General features: G+C 42.1%; 3 protein-coding genes across 7 annotated transcripts; 1 reads left to right on the top strand and 2 right to left on the bottom strand.

Moving 5' to 3' along the window:
- LOC8067113 (CDT1-like protein b) lies at nt 1027-5590 on the bottom strand. Of its 5 annotated transcripts, XR_002450388.1 has the most exons (10): nt 5403-5590; nt 4332-4685; nt 4119-4238; nt 3805-4033; nt 2937-3584; nt 2171-2366; nt 2000-2090; nt 1852-1918; nt 1425-1486; nt 1027-1345 (listed from the first exon to the last, which is right to left on the bottom strand). XR_002450388.1 is itself a non-coding variant. In XM_021454576.1 (9 exons), exons 2-8 carry the CDS (start codon nt 4673-4675, stop codon nt 1861-1863), a joined length of 1686 nt encoding a protein of 561 aa, XP_021310251.1. In that variant the 5' UTR covers nt 4676-4685; nt 5403-5590; the 3' UTR covers nt 1027-1486; nt 1852-1860. The 5 variants fall into 5 exon arrangements, 4 of the variants coding, with proteins under 4 accessions (XP_021310251.1, XP_002464448.1, XP_021310235.1 ...); XM_021454576.1 differs by having other exon boundaries at nt 1027-1486; XM_002464403.2 differs by lacking the exons at nt 1027-1345; nt 1425-1486 and having other exon boundaries at nt 1501-1918; nt 4332-4690.
- Nucleotides 8194-10010, bottom strand: LOC8065832 (reactive oxygen species modulator 1). The gene is made up of 3 exons (XM_002464402.1): nt 9929-10010; nt 8711-8748; nt 8194-8307 (listed from the first exon to the last, which is right to left on the bottom strand). Exons 1-3 carry the CDS (start codon nt 10008-10010, stop codon nt 8194-8196), a joined length of 234 nt encoding a protein of 77 aa, XP_002464447.1.
- LOC8067112 (NDR1/HIN1-like protein 6) lies at nt 15764-17432 on the top strand. The gene has a single exon (XM_021454412.1). The coding sequence runs from the start codon at nt 16134-16136 to the stop codon at nt 16962-16964; it is 831 nt and encodes a 276-aa protein (XP_021310087.1). The 5' UTR covers nt 15764-16133; the 3' UTR covers nt 16965-17432.

The following is a 20781-nucleotide window of genomic DNA, read 5'->3' as shown; positions in this document are numbered from 1 at the left end:
GTTAAGATGCTAAATTTTTGTGTCGTGCTTTATAAATTGTGTTCGGCGTAGTGCCTCCTTTGAGTGTCAAAATTTTATTCAATAGAGAATAAATATATTTTGCATAAGTATAAATATATTTTGTGAAAGGTCTAGGAATCTGTCGACTACCTCCGTGCATATACGCATATCAATCAAATGCAGGTACATATTTTAGAAATGAGCGCAAAGATTTCTCATTTTCGGGCCCAACCCAACCCCAACCCCAGCTCCATCGACTCGTTGGCCATTGATGATCTTTGTAGAATGTTTCAAAGAATCAGAAAAGTTCAAACCTTTTCTTCAATTTCAGAGTCGAATGAGTCACCGCCAATCAACACGTGAAGTTATTACGAGGAAAATAGACAACTAAACCACTCCCGTATGCATCGAGAACTTCTCAATATGACACTTGACTTAAGATATACTCTTCTTTTCATTTGATCTAATATACGCAATGGATCTAATATGCGCAATGACATTATTTACGACACTTGACTTAAAGATATACTCTTATTTTCATTCGATCTAATATACAAAATGGATTGGGATCGGCCGAGGGCATGTCAAGCAAGCAAGTGTTCACACAAGTTAATACGGCAAGTGGACCAAGGCCTTATTTAGTTTCTAAACCATTTTGCAAAATGGTCAAGATTTCTCGTCACATCAAATAGTACGGCATATACATGGAGTATTAAATATAGATTAAAAATAATTAATTATACAGTTCGCCTATAATTTGTGAGACAAATTTTTTAAATTTAGTCCATAGTTAGACACTAATTATTAAATATAAATAAAAGTGCTACAGTAGCATTTTGCAAAAAACAAAAATTACCAACTAAACAAAGCCCGAATCAAGGCGCTATCGAAGGAGGCGGCGGTCATCGAAGGGGAGGAAGCCAGAACGGAGACGGCAAGATGACAGGAACGACGGGTCAAGGAGTCACCGAGGAAAATGGAAGCACTGAGGGAAAAGAGAGAGGACGACCAGAAAAAAAAATCATGGATGGACACGCACGAGGGTGTTTACGTGTCATAAACCAGCGTATGCAAACAAATGTGTAGTAGCGCTGGGAATGGGTGGGTCCTACACATGATTTGTATTTACATATACATGAGAAACGGAAAGACCACTATATAATCCCATATTCTCATGCACGACGTCGAATTGCTCAAACCATCAAGTAGATTAGCAGACCAGAGCACACGAAATAAGAAGAAAAACACAGAGAGAGGGAGTTTCGGGCAAGCAAAGATGAACACTACCGGCGGTCCGGGGCTCCACGTGTGCCTCCACAGCGGGTACCTCCCGGCCGATCCAGCACTGTGAGAAGAGCAATGACCCAGTATTACAGAGCATATGGAACAAATAGTGCGTATGAATCTAGCAATGCGCGACACACCAGTATTACAAAACATCACGGATGGTGCGAATCGTGACGTACTAAGCAGGTGCCAGTATAACCTGTATACAGTATAAATATCAGAGAGCATATAATATAAGCCAAAAGGGCATTTCAATTCCACACAAATTCTAACGTTGAGTTCTTGGGACTGAAATATTCCACAGAAAGCTCACAGAGCAGGTCAGAACTGTGAAATATGAAGCAGAATTACACTCAGGCAAATTTAAGTCTTGTAGCAATTTCAATATTAAGCATGTAATTGGCACATTAGCAATTTCGACAGAAGAATATTATCTGAAATAGGACATGAGCAATCCAGAGGATTCCATGATGATAATTAGCTCATGTGGCTCCTTGATGGGTTCCGTTAGTGTTACATACATAGTACTATGAGGCTGATTCTTCAGCTTTGAACCAATCCTACCTCACAGGCTCACACAGCTTCTACAAGCCTTTCCCGAACTGAATTCTGATCTGTTATAGGTTCAATGCTGCAAATGAAAATATATCTCAGTATTTCATGAAAATCTAAAAAAAAAGGATGCTTGCTATTATTACCAAATGAAACTTGCCTGTAAAGTATTTCTCCTCCATTTATCACCTTCTTAGATATCCAATCGGGAGCCAGATCCTCTAAAATATGCAGCTGCTCTTCTACCTCACCTATAAGTAAAGATGATATACTCAGCATTGCTCACAAAATAACGAGGTAAAGTTGGGGTTGTTATACTGATCATCATTACCCATCTGTTCTATCTCCAAGTTGTTGGCAAGAATATTGTGGAAAAGTTCCTGTTTTGTAATTAGCGAATTCTTGGTCGAATGAGAAATACCACAGACAATGTCAAATGTGGAACGTAACGAAGCCATCTTTTCCTGGGTACCCACTTGGTCTGCCAGATTGATTTTGTCTTCAGTAAAGAAGACAGGATCTTTCTCCTTCAAGGAAAAAGGTCATATGGTCAGGAAATAACCGATAGACAAATGACATTATAGAATTGTTCAAGTCTGCCAAATTTTACAATAAAGGAAAAAAAAGGGCAGGAAGCAAGAAATCTACTAGTCATACACCATGCCATACCTAGAAAATTAAGAGCACATTTTTTCTATATTAAATTTCTACAGGCAAAAAGAGAAACTGTCATTCTGGTACTACTGTGCCTCAGCATAGTAAATTTCAAGTTAGGTAAGATATTGCAGATTATTAGTAGTCCAATGGCTGGCTTGTTTCTACAGAATTAACAACTGCACTCCTAACGTTCTAGGTATTATTGAACCGTTGTGTATGCCTGTTCCCTGAACTGCACAATTAAATGCAAAAATAGCTGTCCACAGTTATTCTGCTGCCATGTTGTGTGCTAGGTTTTTCACATAAATCCAGGCACAAGCATTTGTTTCTAGTTTATGTTATTGACTATGGCATCTATGATCTTGTACCATGTAATTATGTGCTAATCTATACACAAAAAGATAAATACAACTCTATGTTATGGATGGAAATCAAGATACCTCTAATGACTTGTTGAAACTAGATGAGTCTTCTGAGAAAATTTCCTTTTTAGATGCAGCCTCATGTTCCATTCTGTCATGATAAGAAGGGCTTCCTCCTTCAAATTTTAAAGATGTATTTAGTGATCTGCGGGCAGAACTGGCTGAACGTGGTTCAGAAATGTGTCCACACGTGGCCTCGAGTTTCTCAAGTGGAGTTGGCAATGGCCTTTTGGGTGTCTGCATTGCTGGTGTTTGAACCAACAATGGTGACTCTGAGGTCTCTTGTTTTGGCGTACCCTCTTGACAACAAGAGATCAAATGACGGCTTGGAGTAGCAGAAATTTCAGAGTTCACTGTAAATGAAGCATGTTTGTCTTGCTTTATAGGGCTTCTGTTTGTTCCTTCCATATCATAAGCACTCACAGAGCTCAGTTTTGTTGGATCAGGTAGCAATTGAGTCTTTTCAGCTCCATCAGTAATGACTTTCTGGGACATTAGCTTTCGAAAAGATTGTGGAAAATGGGAAGCATTTGAGAATCCATCCTCAGTGGTGCCCTGCAGATGTGGCTCAGCAGCATGACCATTATGTGATGCCTCAAGAAATAACTGGCCCTTTGACCTCGAGTTAAAGGGTTCTGGTAAGGTTGCCTCTGGAATGTCTGTACCCTGCATAAATAACAATTCGGACTAGAATGCTCAGTGAATTATCCTGGCCTAGATACTAATAGAATCAAAAGTGCATACGTCTCGCCTCATAAAAAAAAGATATGCTAAAGGCCTACTTCAGTTGACGTGCTCCAAGCAAACAAGGGGAAAAATAATAAACAGTGAAGATCTACTAATGAACAACTACCTAAGGAAGGCCGATTCAAATCAAGTTTAGTACCTTATGATGAGTATCCAAAAATCTCAAAAGCTTTGAGTAAAAAGCCTCACAAATTGCCATGGATGGAGACTGATCAGGACTTGTGCATTCCACAACATCCATTACAAGTATGATTTCCATATCAGCATACATGCATAGGCTTTTCTCATCATGTAGAAGTATCCTCTTAATCTGGATTGCTTCTGGAAACAAATGTTTCATTTGGGCCAAATGACTGTACGATAACTTCCTGCAACGCAGAAAGATATCACCCAATTGCAACAAACAAACGAATAAAAAATATTCCACACAGATACTTTTGTTGTAGTTATTACCTTTTTGTGAGTATTTCCACCTGGGCAGCAATATTACTAAATGTAGCCATCCTCTTCCGTAGGTGTAACAACCTTATAGAACTCTCCATTCTATTAAAAAGGTTCAGTAAATCCTTGTGTCTGCCATTGTGAACAAGAAAGATAAGGTGAATAATCATGTCTAGGAAGCACACATATGCATGAGATATTGAGATGAAATTAAAAGCGGCTCACTTCTCGAAAAGTTCAATGCTTCTTGACATATGAGAACGGCTCACACCAGGCAAAATACTGTCATTATAGTCTTCATCATCTGTGTCACCCTCATCTTCCACGAACTGATTTGCAAATCTATCTTTGTACCTTTCTGCAAGTAAATTCCTTGCCAGCGAACTCACAACAACCCCTTTGCTTCTAGATTCAAGCTTCTCTGGAGTGGGTGATTCAATTTTAATTCCAGCGTCTTCTGTGTCAACTTTCATCTTGTGCATAGTTGCAGGGCTACTCGAATCATCATCATTAGACATTTGCAGTAATCCTTTCTCAAGGTCAATCTGAGTAGCATCCCCCTCACTCATTTTCAGGTCCCTACACTACAATAATGGGATTATAAGTAATATGCTCCAAACTAAATCAAACACAAATCCAATATTTATATAGGTACATGGGCGAACTTAGCAAACATCAACTTCTATGGGCATAGGCTCACAGTCATACGGTCTCATACCTCTATCCTCTAGTAACACCAACAAGGTATTTCACAACCATCTAATCACAATCACTCCAATAAAAACTATTTACCAAAAAAAATCAGAAATTCTCTACTCGTGGAAGTATACATGAATTAGGACCAATCCGTGCAAGAAAAATCAAGGGGTTTTACATCCACCAGAATTTGGTGGCAAGAATGTGAGGTATCTAAAATTCTATGAAGGGGGCCTACAAAAAACGGTGAACTGATATACCTACGATCAGATAGTATGGAATTCGCTAAAAGAATGTAAAATTCTAGCTAACACTCCGTAAAAGTTAATACTGAAATCGGGTGGAAACAACTAGCGTAGTATAATAACTAAAAAAAATGAGTGAACTGCTCACAAATTACGCCAAACCCTAGGCATTAACCCACCACATAGCACAATACAACAGACCAAACAAACCATCACAACTCGAACTAACGCCTTGCGGATGCGGAGGCGAAACGAACACTCCGTCGGAGAGCGCGTGGGAGAGTGGAGAAGAAAGGAAAGCATCGTAAAATTGCTAAAGCACAAGTAAATAGAAGACCAGATCTTGAAAGTTTACCTACACTACAGCTAGAGCTCGTGGTGGGCTCGGCGTCTCAGATCCGGAGGAGGTCCGAGAATGGGCGCTTCAGACGCAAGATTTCGCGGCGGGAGTCGGCCGGCGGCGGCGGGAGTTCGCCGTTGCGGAAGGGAGAGGGGGAAAAAGCGAAGTCCAGCAACGGCGGAACGGTGCGCTTAAAAAAAAAACGTTTGCCAACTCGAGCCCAACGGCTATATTTCGGGCCCTTTTTATACGTCAGCGTCAGAGAATCGCATTGGGCCGTACCTTGCTTCATGCTTTCAGCCCACTTGTTCTGTTGCTTCATCAGAGCCCGCCCGTTCCGACCCATGAACCTCTAGCTAGCTATTTTCCCTGCCCTCTTCATCTGCACAAATATTTTGTTCTCCAATTCAACTGACATTTTCCTGTTCATACATAATAGGGATCATATCACGAAGGTACTGGACCCATGCCAGACTAGGAACTGTAGCATTGTATTTTCGGTACATCAGAATTTATCATAGCATTGTAATTTTGTAGAGTAACTCCAACCCACCTCCTAAACAAGTCCCTATTCTAAATCTAGGGACTTGATTTAAAAAAATCAACTCCAACCCCACCTTCTACTTGGTCTCCCATTTTTCATGTCCTCCTAAATTATAGTTCTAGCCCCTCACATTTAGAACTCCCTATCCTACTTGTTTAGGAGGTGGGTTGGAGTTGGGTCTTAATTTGAGCCCCTACTTTTTTTTATCATAGCATATAAATAAAAATTTTAAGGGCTTAATTTAAGGACTTGGACTGGAGTTTGTACATCACAATTTATCATACCTGGTTTTTCTTGTGCTTTCTTTAATTCGTTTTCTTTTTCACCCCAATCACTATCTTACATAATACTCCCTCGATCCCAACTTAAGTGACTTTTTTTTATTAACATTTTGTTTCATCGTTCGTCTTACTAAAAAATTTGGGTGCTTACTGATGCCTTGAATTCATTTTTTTTTTCTTCACCCCAACCACACATGCACACATTCAGTATGAATACTACTCCCTCCATCCTAAAAAGTCATTCTAAGAATCTTGGAGAGTCAAAGCATTTCAAGTGATCAAATTTATATAATACGATAATAATATTTATGATATCAACTAAGTATTATTAGGTTCTTCATTACTATATTTTCATAGTATATCTATTTGATGTCACAAACCTTTGTAATTTTTTCTATAATTTTGATCAAACTTGATATGTTTTGACTTTTTAAAATTTTTAGAATCACTTATAATTGACGGAGGAAGTACTTACCAATGCTTTTTGGTTCTGCAGCGCCGTCCTAAACAGTCCTTCGGCGCGAATGATGGATCTTCCAGGAAACTACAAGGAAGCTTGTGATGAAGAACAGAAGTGCTTTGGGTACATCCGTACATGTGACCATTGGCGCGCTCCCAATTTAACTGCTAACATAGGGTTCGTATGGGCTATGCTTAGTCTAAAAGAAATTTTATTGGCTATGAGAACATCTTCAACGGAATTTTGTAAATAGCTAGCTAGATGAGGCATAGAAATAATAATAAAAAAATTATTGACTATCAAGAAGAGAGATTAAATAGCTAGCGACTTCCAAATAGTTAATTTATCACGATTTCTTAGAAATTTCTCTCTTATATAACTCTCTACTATAATATTTATTTTTTCTTATTTATATGTCTCATCTCGCTAGCTATTTGCAAATTATCATTAATAGTCAATAAAATTCCTCTTATATCAGCTATTTGGGAATCATTGGAGTCACCCTTACACTTTGCTAACCATCGAGTGTCGTGCAGACCTGGGCTGTGCATAACTGATTTTGACACTACATAGAAATTGATTTCTCGGGATGTCTGGCCTTTTTAAGGGTGTCTGGTGTTGTAGCCGCCCCTACAGTGGCATGCTCGGGCCCCAACTGGTTAGCCACCCTAAGGGCGGCTCAATCACCAGCCACCCCTATAGTGCTCATTTGTAGAGGCAGCTCAAACACCAGCCGTTCCTACAAATACTCAACATAAAAACAAAAGCAGCCACCTTCTTTCTCTTTGGATCACTCACTCCATGTTGAAAGGCCTTGGGCTCCTCCTAAAAATTGCTCTACTATGGGGCAAGGTTTTGATCTCGAATCCTTTGGTGGAGAGCTTGTAGAAGGTAAGAAAATGATATTCGAAGCCTTTAAGTGAAGTTCTTATGATTGGCTAGTGCGTAAATTAGAGTTCTGATTTCTCTCTCGTCTATGGTGCTTGAGCTTTGTATGGAGCAAATTATGTCTTAGTTTTGAAGCTAATAGGATAAATTAGTTAGAGAAATGAGCTTACACCTTTTATTAGTGCATCTTGCTTGATTTTAGTGAAGATTACACCTTAGTTTCATATATGTTTGAAGATTACAAATTGCCCGGCCACCCTTACAAAGGGTTTTGACCTGCCCTTAAAAATGTTGGGCGTAGTAGTGTGAGGTGTTTGAGATCCTGGTTTTGTAGTTCTGCCCCTTATCCGCTGGAGTTTTATTGGAGTGAAAATGGTTCATCCAGCGAGTAAGACAGTAAAGATGGATTTTATTTCCATGCAGAAACTAGGACCAGCACGCATATAGTATCAAATAAAAGATAGATTGTTCTCTCCAACCCTGAGCTAGTAGCTGTTATAAACTGTACATAAACATCGAACAAAATGGTTTCACAGACGGTCCTCTGAGGCCACCCAGGGCAGTGCTCATAAAAAACTAGAATCCTCTTCTCAAGCCAATCATCGAGTCGTGTTCAGAAACGGACGACACAGACTAGTTGGATCTCCCAGAGTGAATCAAGCTACCAGCTCCCATGAAAAGCCCGAAAGCTACAGCAGTGCTGACAGTGGCTCGTCCAACGTATCTGATCTTTAGCAACCCAGGGATCTGTGCAACAGAATAAGACTGATGAGCACTTGCAGAACAAAAAAGAATCAATTTTATTTCAGATATTATGTTAGTTAAAATAACAAAGCTACGTTGTGTCATGGGTTTGATAATAAACCAAGTCTGCACTAAGTTTAATTAAATGGACAATGGATACTGTCTTAATGGGGAAAAAATCAGTAGCATCATGATAAGAAGTGTTATGCTCAGCAGCAGATAAATCCTGTGCATCTCGAATGATATCAACATTCATAAACTACCACTCCCATGTAATAGTTTATGAATGTTGTTCATCCAGAACTCTACGAAAGCAAATATTGCAAGGGGAATCGACTATCAAATAGAAGCACTACCACGAAAGCAGTTTTGAATATAAGAAAAAGCAAACAGCGTGTATGCATACCCTGTGTCTGAATGCCTCAAAAGTTCCATAGCAAGCACCTGCGCAGAAATAAATATTATGCCAGTTATTAACTTGGTACTCCTGTCCTACGGCAGCAGAAAGAAGGAAAACAAAATATGACATTTATTTTCGTGAAATTCATATCCTAGGAAGCAGGTAGGCACAACCGCACAAGAGCATTTTGAGAAAACTATGTACAGCCTATAAGCAACTTTCTTTTTCTTTTTCTCTTTTTTTTTTAAAAAAAAGAGAGCCTATAAGCAACTTTCTGTTAGAGCTACATTTTGAGATCAAGAATTTCAGGCGAGCTATTGCACAGAAGAAGCAAAAGAAGCCAAGCATCTTTAGCTACCAATCGTAGAAGTACTGTCAAAAGGAGCGTCTTTTCTGCCATACAAATACCAAAAGCAACGACTGTCCAAGAATGACAGAGACCAGCAGTAGCAAAGTATCCAATCCTCCCGTTAAGATTAGTTTATATCCCAACAAGCAAAGTACAAAACCAATCTCAAACGCTGTCATTTACTCCAAATCAGCAAACTAAACCAAATTCCAAATATAACTAATCGGTAGCACATTCCATAGTGGCATTGAGCGACTTCTGACATTAGAGATCATTCACTCAAACTCAATGCAAAGGCAAAGTAGTAGATGTTGCGTTTTTCATTCTAATTCCTAACAACCACCAGCAAATTCACCAAATCACGGCATACAATACAACAAACCAACAACCACCCTTGAAACACAAGCGATTGGGCAAACAAACTCCACCTAGAGCGTCGATTTAGTACTTCCTAAACATGGAGTACATCTGAGGCTACAAGCATTATATCCGCTTGAGAACCGACCCGATCCCTGACATATACTAGCATAGGCGGACCCAGGGCCCGGCGACCCTGGGCACCTGCCCGGGCTGGCACGATGTACTTAGGTGTATATGCATGTTATACTAAGCTTATACGAGTATTAGCTAGGCAATAAATTACGTAGGTTTATACGGAAAAGCACCAAGATGCAGCAAATTATCCCATAGGAGGCAGCCCGACTCATAAATTGGCAGTCATTGCACTGAGTGGTTGTGCTATCTTTTCTCTTTGTAGAAATATATTTATACAAACATATTATCACTTATCAATGACCATATTTCGCCCGGGCTCTAGAAAGTCTCTAGGTCCGCCACTGTATACTAGATCGCACGAAATTTGTGAGGAAGGTTACCGACGGCTCCGCCGAGCGCGCCGCCGACGGCGACTCCGGCGCCCACCTGCGCCAGGCAGTTGTTGTTGCTCCTCGCCGCCATCACCTACCTCGCACTGATCCTCTGATGGCCGGGTTCTTCCGGTTTGGGTTCGTCGTGTTTGCAGTTTGCTCAGATAGGAGTATGATTTATTTTATGATGGTGAATCTCGGAGAATCGATCAAGCCCCGCCTAATACACAAGCTGTTCGATTTTCGTAACGGACGGCTTCGGATCAATCTGGAGCCGCAAGAAATTGGTCCGGTTGCGGTTAGTACTCTTCAGCACGTATCAGCGTAGCATTACTGGAGAAAAACTGGCAGGATGAGTTTTCTTGGATTAGAAGTTGTCATCACAGTTTAATTGTAGCCCAAGCAATTGTTAAAGCGTCGAAAGTTTACTACGTGTGTACTGTGTAGCCGTGTTAGGCATTTAAAAACATGCATTTTCCATTTACGTGACTTTTCAGAACCAAGAAAGATAACCCGTAGCAATCGATTTATTGTGGCTAGCTCGGTGGGCATCCTTGTTCGGTTGATTTCACTAACGTCCTAGGTTGACCACCTGGGAATTAGGACAGGCTAGCAGATTGTGGTCCCGTTTGGTAGGGCACTCCCAATACTTTCTATATTTATTAATTTCTATAGACACTATATATAGAAACTATGGTCTCAATAAATAGTTCCTATATAATAATTTTTTATCCAATCACATTCATTTTCTCTTCATTCTCAACCAATCATATCACTTTATGTCTTGGATCTCGTGTAGACATGGTTTCTAACTTAGACCCGGTTTCATTCTCTCTTCAATAACTACTTTGCCACATCAAAATGCTTAGGTGGCACTACAATTAATGTCTATATAAACTATGATGGTTCCTGCATTGAGAGTGCTCTAATGCATGTATTGTTCACAGGAGTTTTTTTCACTCCTTCACAGAGCTGTAGGAGCCTCTCTTTTTTTCTTTTTTTTTTTGCTTCGCGGGCTTGAGAGGAAAGAAGAGAGGAAAAAAACTTCTATAAACAGTGTATGTATCATAGAAGTCAGAGCCGGTGGAAGCTTTACCAAATGGTATCTGCATTTCGACATGATGACTTCTTCAACATATAGAAAGTGTAACTTCAGTGAATACTGAACAACTTTTTTTTTGAAACCGTGAACACTGAACAACGTAACTTGCACATTGCCGTGAGAGAATCGCTGGAGCTCCAGTGGCCAATGCAGCAAGCACAGCCCGGCCGGCCCATCGGCGGAAGGCCGAGGGATGTCTAGTGCAAATTTGTGAGTTCTCCAGCCCATGTGCCGTCCAAACCGCACCGACAGAGGCGCATTCTTTTTTTAAAAAAGAAAAAAGTCAACAGAGGCGCATGTTTCATATTATTACTTGTTGCGGTGGGATTTAATGGGCTGAATTTATTTAGGATTGACCCATTTTATACTTAATTAAATCAAATAATTCTAAGACTCTAAATGAAAAGTCCAATACCGGTCCCTTAATTTATAAATATATTGCTCGTATTAACGTTATGATGACATTTAAAATAACACAAATTTGGAAGGTTAAAAGAGACGGACAAGAACGGACACACAAGATATATGCCGATAAAAAGAGGCATCAATGAGCACAGAAAAATGGAAGGATGGAAATTTTATTATTCTTTTTATTCAAGGAGACTCGCACGAGGAACGTGCGGGGGGCAGAAGTGAAGGCTACACAAACCTAAATTATTTTAGTTAGTCTAAGTGTTGTTTTTCTATGCAAGGTTTTGGGTGAATGTGGACCGAAAAAAAGTAGGATGGGGAGAAAATTTTCTCCTTAATATTTCTATATATTATTAGATATAAATATAGGTGTTGTATGTAAATTTTAGCTATGTTCTAACCATATAAGGTAAGTTTATAGAAAATCATATTTATACCTAATAATAAAAAGATAAAATTTCCGCTATATTTTTTCATCTCTTCTTCCGCTTTACAAAGTCCGTGTGGGATTATTATACCAAGATCGACCGCCTCTATTTGTGGTTTAGGAAAAAGGATCAGAAAAGAAAATGTCAAAGAAGGAAGGGGTCCTGATGAAAAAGTGAAAAAAAAGTGGAAAGATTTAAATTAAATTTGAGAAACTTAGGAATTTTTTATATAAAAGTGTAGCCCTTTATGCCTTTATTTCACCTCAGATTTCCTTATTGTGTTTTAATTTTTTTTGGTTTTCTATTTTTCTCCATAATCCTTTTGTATTTTGTATTTTTTTGTTTTTGTTTTTTTGCTTGTTTTTTATGTTTCCAACCGGTGTTTTTCCTCTATTTTTATTGGTGTTTTTCTCATAAAATAGATAATAAATAATAAATATAACATTACATGTGTTTGAACCTTGGTATCTCCTCACGAAACAAAGATTTTTACAAGATATAGTTTTAATTAGTAACAAAACTTATTTTTACTAAAATCTAGATCATTCGATGGACTATCTAATCAAATCGTAAACTAAAATCTTACTCAGTTTATTGTCTAAACTAATCTAAATAAATATATGTCTACAATTTGAGAGCTATATATAAAAACCCGAGAGATCTCTCGTCATAATCATCGATAGATAGACCAATTTTTGACACGTCGAAAACTACTCATTTCTGACTATAATAAATATTAGTATTTTTATAGGTTGTCAAAGGAAGTCACGAAACTCAATGTTTAGTTATAACAATACATGCGTAATATGAAATTAAAACTATGATGTATTTACATTTATTTTTTTCTATGCTTTGCAACAGGAAAAACAATATATAAATATTGTATTTTAATTCGATACATGCTTAATAGGACACTGTCGTATTATTGCAACTAGACCACTATTAACTTAGTACTATAGGTGTTTTGTTACCATGAAATAAATTATAAAAAAATATAGAAAGAATAAAACATAAATAAATATATACTATTTATGTCTTTGTTCTATCCATTTTTACTCCTATTACAATGCACGGGCACTTTTGCTAGTATATATATAATTCGCATACAATACCATGTAAGTGCACTATAAAACATATTGCATGGAAAGAAGCTGGGAGTATTTTGGTGTTGTAGGACTTGGTCAACACTAGAGAATTTTTACTTACCAAAAGTGATTTATAATTTTGAACGATGGAATACTGTAATAGATAGATGATTCACCGGGGTCCACGAACAATTCAGCTCTTCTCTAAAGGAAAACGTTAGCTGTTAAACAGAGAAGGCAAAAATATATCCTTGTCGCGCTTTCACTTTCCTTCACCTTGTTTTTTCAACAGTGTCTCTATCGTAATTGTCTGCAGCTGTCACCGGCATCAGGCATCAGGCAGCAACCAGTTCAAGTTTGCTTGTCTTGTTCAGTCCTAGGCTGGTAGCTTCAGCCAAAGAGGCGGCCATATTAGAGCATTCCCAATGCAGAAACTATTGTGGTTTCTATAGACATTAATTGCAGTGCCACCTAAGCATTTTGCTGATGTGGCAATGTAGTTATTGAAGAGAGAGAGTAAAAATCATAGAAACTGTGTCTAAGTTAGAAATCATGTTTACACAAAATCCAAGACATGAAGTGATATGATTGGCTAAAAATGGAGAGAGAATGAATGTGATTGATACTCCCAATGCTATCTCAATTATAGAGCCCCTTGGTTTTCTTGCATTTCCTAACCTGGCCTTTTTAGAATAAAAGGACAAGAACACTATACTATATATAATTTACTAATTGATGTCATAAATATCGTTGCTTTTTGGTATAAATTTTGTCAAACCTAGAATGTTTGAGTTAAAATAGCTCTAGGAGATGTGATCTACTCAATCCATCCAAATTACAAGAAGTTCGATTTTTTTCACACCAACTTTGACCACTCATCTTATTTAAAAAATTATATAAAATATCACTTATTTTATTATGACTTGGTTTATTAATACAATTTCTTCAAGAATGACTGAAATTTGAGTATGTTTGCATATTTTTTGAATAAAATAAGCGCTTACACTTGAAGTAAAAAAAGTCAAAATAGAGAGAGTACTTGCAAACAGGTGCGTCCCTTTCCAAACTGCTGGCAGTTCAATTGACTTTTAGATGTATATATGTTAGTAAGAAAATTCTTTGTTACATGATGAGAGTCAATTCGGCTCACTACAGCTGGTAAGGTAAGACTGACTCTTGCTAGTAAGATAAGACGAATCTTGTCTAGCTACCGAATAGCCACTATGTTTACCGTGATTTTTAAAAGTAAACCTTTTTTTTCAAGTTCCTGAAAAGTTTAAGCAAAAGAAGTTTATGGGGAAAAAAATGAAAACAAGAAACTACTCCTACGAACCAATCATCATCTGTCGAATCTTGGTTCGATCTCGATGATACGTAAGCGAAGCTTCGGCGTCACTCGTTTGACTAAACACTTTTGTCGCGTCGTTGTCTGCTCCTCTCCCTGGATCGTGCTTTGTTTACTCAGCAGCGTGTGTATTGCACCAGTTTGTATCAGCATCGCTCAACCACCGTTCGATAGACGTGCGATGTATATATATATCTTTCTCATCTTCCTTCCTTCTTCCTGCCTGCTTTCTTTTTTCCTTCTGCCGATGTCTTTGCTAATGTCATGGACCGGCACATCTATCTATGGATCGAGCCCCACGCGTCGGCGTCGCAGCGTGTGACGAGGAAAACGTGCTTGCATACACAGCAGCGAAGGGCGGTATCCGTTACATCCTACCTCCCGGCTGGTCATAGTATGCCATATAGCCATATGGAAGGTGGTTTTTTTTTTTAGAATAGGAGTTTTTATTATTACTAGATAGACGGACGGTCCCTTAAACAAAGCACAGAGCGATTATGCGAAGTTGGCCACATTTCTCGTTAAGAAAACAACAATTATGTCGGAACTTGTTGACGCAGCCTGTCGACAATTCGAGTCACTGCTCCCTGGAACAAATAAGACAAACAAATAAACAATAATAATCCTGCTGCAACCCCCAACATGGTCGGCACTAACAGTCAGAGGCGGTCGTCACCTTGAACACCCGACGTCGGCGGAGCAACACCTGCTAGGCTGCTACCGTTTCGCAGCATGCACGGCCACGGCGAGTCGGCCAGCCATCGTCGACCGACGGGCGTACGTGACGCGGAGCGGCAGCGTGAAGCCAACCCACCGCGGCACGCCACGCGTGGGCAAGCTCTGGCGACTCGCCGCGTGCTGGAGCGGTGGGCCGGTGGCTGCTGCAGCGTCCCGATCGAAATCACGTGCCCGCCGCAGGGGAATTGCCTGCCCCGCCCCTCCGACACACATCCCTGTTCCTTTGCCCCACTTTCCGTGTGCGTTTCGTGCGCCCCATGTGCAGCATCACACATCGAGCCGTCCGTCTGTCCGTCCACCCCCCTTTGAACCTTGTTTTGTTTAGTTCCAAAAAAATTTTGCAAAATTTTTCAGATTCTCCGTCACATCGAATCTTTATACACATGCATGAAGTATTAAATATAGATAAAAATAAAAACTAATTGCACAGTTTGGTCGAAATTGACGAGACGAATCTTTTGAGCCTAGTTAGTCCATGATTGGACAAATTTGTCAAATACAAACGAAAAACCTATCGTGTCGATTTTGCAAAATATTTTGCAACTAAACAATGCCCAAAAGAACGCCGCGCCGCGCCGCACCGCGGTGACGCGTCTCGGCAGCCAGCCACCCACCAGCCCCGCGCCTCCCGCTCCCTTCCACGCGCCACCCCACCGCGAAAAAGCGCCGCACCCCCCGGGCCCTGGCACACACTGGACGACGCGCAGTGGCTAGTGGCTCTGCGTGCCGTTGGGGGCAGGTGGAGACTTCACGTTCCCGCCTCCGCCCACCCCCTCGCAGTGTCTCGCCTGCGGCCTTCACAAACAAGCCTCGCCCACAACCCAATTACCCAAGTCAACCGAGGTTCCGCCGCCTCCTCGCCGTCGTCCCGTAGTGGCGTGACGCCTAGCGTCGCGCCTCCTATATAGAGAGCGAGCCGCTCGGGTCTCTGCAGCCAGAAACAGAGGGGGGAACACGCACGCACAGAGACCAGGGAGCAAAGGCAGTGCAGGCAGGGCGACTGGAGCTAAGCGTGACCTCGCGTTGCCTTTGCTTGTGTCGAGAGGTCAGAGGAGAAGCAGAGCAGCGGGGTACGGTGGTGCACCTGCACGTAGCCGCTCCGACCATGTCGGATCACCAGAGGATCCACCCTGTGGACCTGGAGGGCGGCAGCAACCGGCCGACGGCGCCGCTGGTGCCGGGAGGCTCGTCGTTCCGGTCAGACAAGGGCGACCCTGCGGCAGCGCGGAGCGCCAACCACCACCACCAACAACGCGCCTACGTCCCGGGCGGCCCGCTGCCTCCGCCGCCGCGCCGCGTCGCGCCAGCGGCGCCGCTACCTCCGCCGCCGTCGAGGAAGCGGCGCGGCCGTGGTTGCTGCTGCCGGCTCCTCTGCTGCGTGGTGATCACCGCGGTCGTGCTGGCGGTGCTCGCCGCGGCGGCCGTAGGCGCGCTGTACCTAGCTCTCGACCCCAAGGCGCCGCGGTACTCGGTGGACCGCCTCTCCGTGTCCGCGTTCCAGGTCGACCCGTCGACGGTGACGGCGCGGGCGAGGTTCGACGTGACGGTGACGGCGGCGAACCCGAACTCCCGGATCGGCATCCAGTACGAGCCCGGGTCCAGCCTCGGGGTGTGGTACCAGTCGTACCGCCTGGCGCGCGGCGCGCTGCCGGCCTTCTACCAGGGCCACCGCAACACCACGGTGCTGCCGCTGGCGCTGGCCGGGGAGGTGCAGCTGGCCACCGCCGTCGTGTCCGGGTTGCAGGACGCGCAGCGGACGGGCGCCGTGCCGCTCGTGTTCCGCGCCGACGTCCCCGTGCGCGTCGAGGTCGGCAGCTTCAAGCTCTGGAAGGTCACCTCCAGGGTGCGCTGCGACCTCGTCGTCGACAGGCTCATGGACGTCAGTAGCCCCATCAAGATCAAGGCCAGCAACTGCAAGTTCAGCCTGAAGCTGTGATCGATTCATTCGTTCGTTCGTTGCCGCGGTTTTCTTTCGTTGGGTTGTCTGTTCTCCTCTCTTTTGGGAGACTAGAGAGTCGTGGCGTTGGATTTCTTCTGGCAGAGTGCTGGCCGTGTGGTGGTAGTATTTGGCTATTTGCACAGGTTCAGACGTGCAGTGCACTCCCGCCAACTTCGTCGGTGTTCATCCCGGCCATGTACAGATGGTATGGTAGTATATGATTGTTGTTAGAGAGGAATAATATGCATGATCATGGCTAGATTTTTATAATTCTAGAGTTACTTCTGTCACCACACAATTGAACAAGACACAACAACAACCAGCCAAATGGAAAATGGCTCTACTACCCGTAGTCCATTACTCGACAGGAGAGAGCGCAATGGAGCAGAAATGCCAATGCTTTACTACAAGTAGCTTGATAATGGTATGACCAGGAATGATTTATATGCGTCATTTGCCACAGAAGATCTTCCATGATAACGATACGTCCTGAATACCGACACATGGTCATTTGCAAGTGCACCAATGCTCAGCTGCTCTACCTAAAAGTGATGGTGAAGTAAAGAAACTATGCCCATGCATCATGTATTCGTGTATGTGCTTCAAAGTCAATACAGTTCACCTGCTCTAAGTTGCCCCAGTTGGCCACCAAATCAGTATAATAACTGATTGATTGAGATGGTACATAGCCACAATGTTTTACGGATCCGTGCGCAAGTATGTTGAAGAAACCATCAAGTCGAAATGCAGTCTCCCGGCCAGCCCCAATTCCCAGGTGGTCAAACCCACGACGTCAGTAAAACATCGACTGAACAAGGATGCCCACGGCCCACGGAAGCTAGCCACAGCAATCGATTGCGACGGATTATCTTTCTGGATTAAGTTACGTAAATGGAAAATGCAGCTTTTAATAATGACTTTTGCTATTTATCACAACAGAATTTGTTTTTACTAAATCTATCAGAATTCATAGAACATCACTTTATACCATATAAACATCATAAAATACATCAGAGAACTTCACATATATAATATAAGAACATCACATTTAATATTCGACACTCGTGCATTAGAGAAGCCAATACCCAAATTTAGTAACTATCATAGAACATCTCACTTGTATACCATGTGAACATTATAAAAACATCGTAGAACATCACATGTATACTATATAAGGGCACTCACAATGCAGACTCTATTATGGAGTCTAAAGTTATTTATTACCTCGAACAATGTGTACTTAGAGTCTAAATAAGACTTGGAGTCTTATTTTTTCTACCTCTTTTTTCAATAAATACGGTGCCACATCAGCAAAATACCATAAATAATATGTAATTAATTGTCTTGGACTCTGTAATAGAGTCTTGCATTGGGAGTGCCCTAAACACTATATGTATACTACATGCTATTTATCTATTGACAGATATTTCGGTACTAAATCTGTCAGATTTCATAGGGTTCACTTGTATAGCATATGATCATGTTGATGCAAAAGCTGATCTGCAAACACAAAGGGCTAATACCCGATTTAAACGTTAAGGCGTGCCAGCCGATTTGACCTTACTATCGGCAAAGGTGATAAATCGAATACTTTGGTCTCGACAACAGCGATGCGCCCGGATGTCACGGCCAAAAGGTATTCACGCGGAACTTGAGAATACGCCGAGCTTAAGTCGACGAACTCCTAAGAACTCGTAGTAAAAAAGAAAAAGTATGACGAAGTCGTCGAAAAAGTAGATGCTTGGAATATGAGTAAAGACGTATGTTTGATTGATTGATAGATGTCCTCATTACAAGGCCCTAGGGTCTACATTTATACCCTGCTCCAAGAGCTACAACCAGACACGACTAGAATTCGAATTCTAAATTTGGACAGAATCCGTGTACAAAACGATTTAAACAACTAAGACAGAATCCGTGTACAAAACGATTTAAACAACTAAGGAAAACATAAAACTATCTTGCCGTGACAAGCTAGGACACCACCATGGACCACTTGGTAACCTCCAAGTCTTCCTTCCACGTCATCGGCAGACTCCTCATCGGCAACGATTAATGCTGGCCATCGGCATGAATACATCACCACCCATGGACTTAGCCACATCCAGCTATCTCTTCATCGGCAATCACCCTTATCGGCAACTCTCCCGCAGACCAGTCACAATCGCCTTCTCCTTGCCGATCCACACTCTACCGATCCTGGGTACGTGTCCAAAAACGGTGTCAACACATGCCCCCCAATTTCGGAGTATGGAATCATTAATGCTCCGAAATTCTCTGCAGTAATGATGCCTTTCCGCAATTAACTCTCCCAATCTGGTAACCGACAACCTTATCCTGAACAACCTTGGTTCGATTCCCCCGCAGATTCCTCAAAATCCTCAACTTCCCAAACGGACATCTCCACTTTAATCGCCCATCGACAATATTACCGTTAGAGATTTGCCGATGAACTGACCAGGACGTCCGTATCTTTATCTTCTCAAACGACTATCTCCACTTTATTTGCTCATCGGCAATATTACCGTTGCAAGACGCCACCGATGGACCGACCGGGAGATCTCGCACAGTAAAATATCTCTGGATAATGACCGCTTCCTGTCAAATCACCTGCACAATCCCTTGATTATCGTGCGAACAGTTACCATATCTACCTGAATACCCTCGGATTTCACGGATACGGTGAAGGAATAAGTCAGATTTGCCCTTGCCCGTTTTGTCCTATAAATAGTTTCTTCTCGGGTACTCCTTCTCCATCACATCATTCTACAGCTCCAACTCCACTTTCCTGGCGGCGGCGCTGTTCAAGAGCTCCAAGATCTCGAACGAAGCCCCTTCTTCACCAACTCCGAAGCCTTCGATCATTCCCTTCGTGAAGAGATGGCCATCAACTTCACCGTCCCTGAGGTTAGTTCTTCATTCCACCTTTTGTGCTTTTTCCCGCATCCCTGTTCATCCACAATTCATTTTACTGAACATTTTTCTTTTTCTTTCTTTGTTCTTCTTTTGCCTTCAAAACCATTAGGATCTATCCAATAACATTGTCATCCCCACCGATCAGCCACATCTCCAATGTCTTGGTCCGTTAGGGAATCCAGATCCTGCCGACCTTATCAATGCAGAAACCAACAGGATCCCTTTTAGAGCCGAGAACTTTTCTTTAGATCTGTGGAAGGACACTTTCCGTTCCTGGCCCAGTCCTACCGTGGGATGAAAGGATTGGTTCTTGAGAGTTAGCCACTCAAACGAAGTCCAATGGGGTGAGAGAAAACTGGGCCAATGCATCAGGCTATCCATTGCCGATATGCATAGAAATGAGTCACTGCTGATAGCTGCATCGTATTTTTGGTCAGACACACTCAATGCCTTTATGTTTGGCCATGGCCCTGCTTCCCCAACACTTGCCGATGTGGTCATGCTCACTGGCTTAGATGTATCCTCTGCCGATAGCACCTATTTTTTCGACACCAAACCCAGTGCTAAGGTAGAAACTCGTACTATCGGCGGTTGGTCAGGGTACATCAAAAAATACAAACGAACAGGTCCCGTTAACATAAAGGAACAGACCAGCTTCCTGAACATGTGGTTGGACAAATTCGTATTTTGTGGTCGATCGGCAGGACCAACTTCCGTCTATCTAGCAGCAGCAGAAAGATTAGCTAATGGTGGCCGATTTCCTCTCGGCCGATACCTGCTTGGCGCAGCTTACCATCTCCTCCACCAAGTAGCTAACAAACTCCTGCTCGGCCAGTCCATCGGCAACCTAGGGGGTCCCTGGTGGTTCATCAACATGTGGCTTAGCCTCCACATGCAC

This window comes from Sorghum bicolor, chromosome 1 (assembly GCF_000003195.3).
Source record: "Sorghum bicolor cultivar BTx623 chromosome 1, Sorghum_bicolor_NCBIv3, whole genome shotgun sequence".
Taxonomy (NCBI): Eukaryota; Viridiplantae; Streptophyta; class Magnoliopsida; order Poales; family Poaceae; genus Sorghum; species Sorghum bicolor.
The sequence above is the reverse complement of the archived record's forward strand: the minus strand, read 5'-3'. Positions and strand labels throughout refer to the sequence as shown.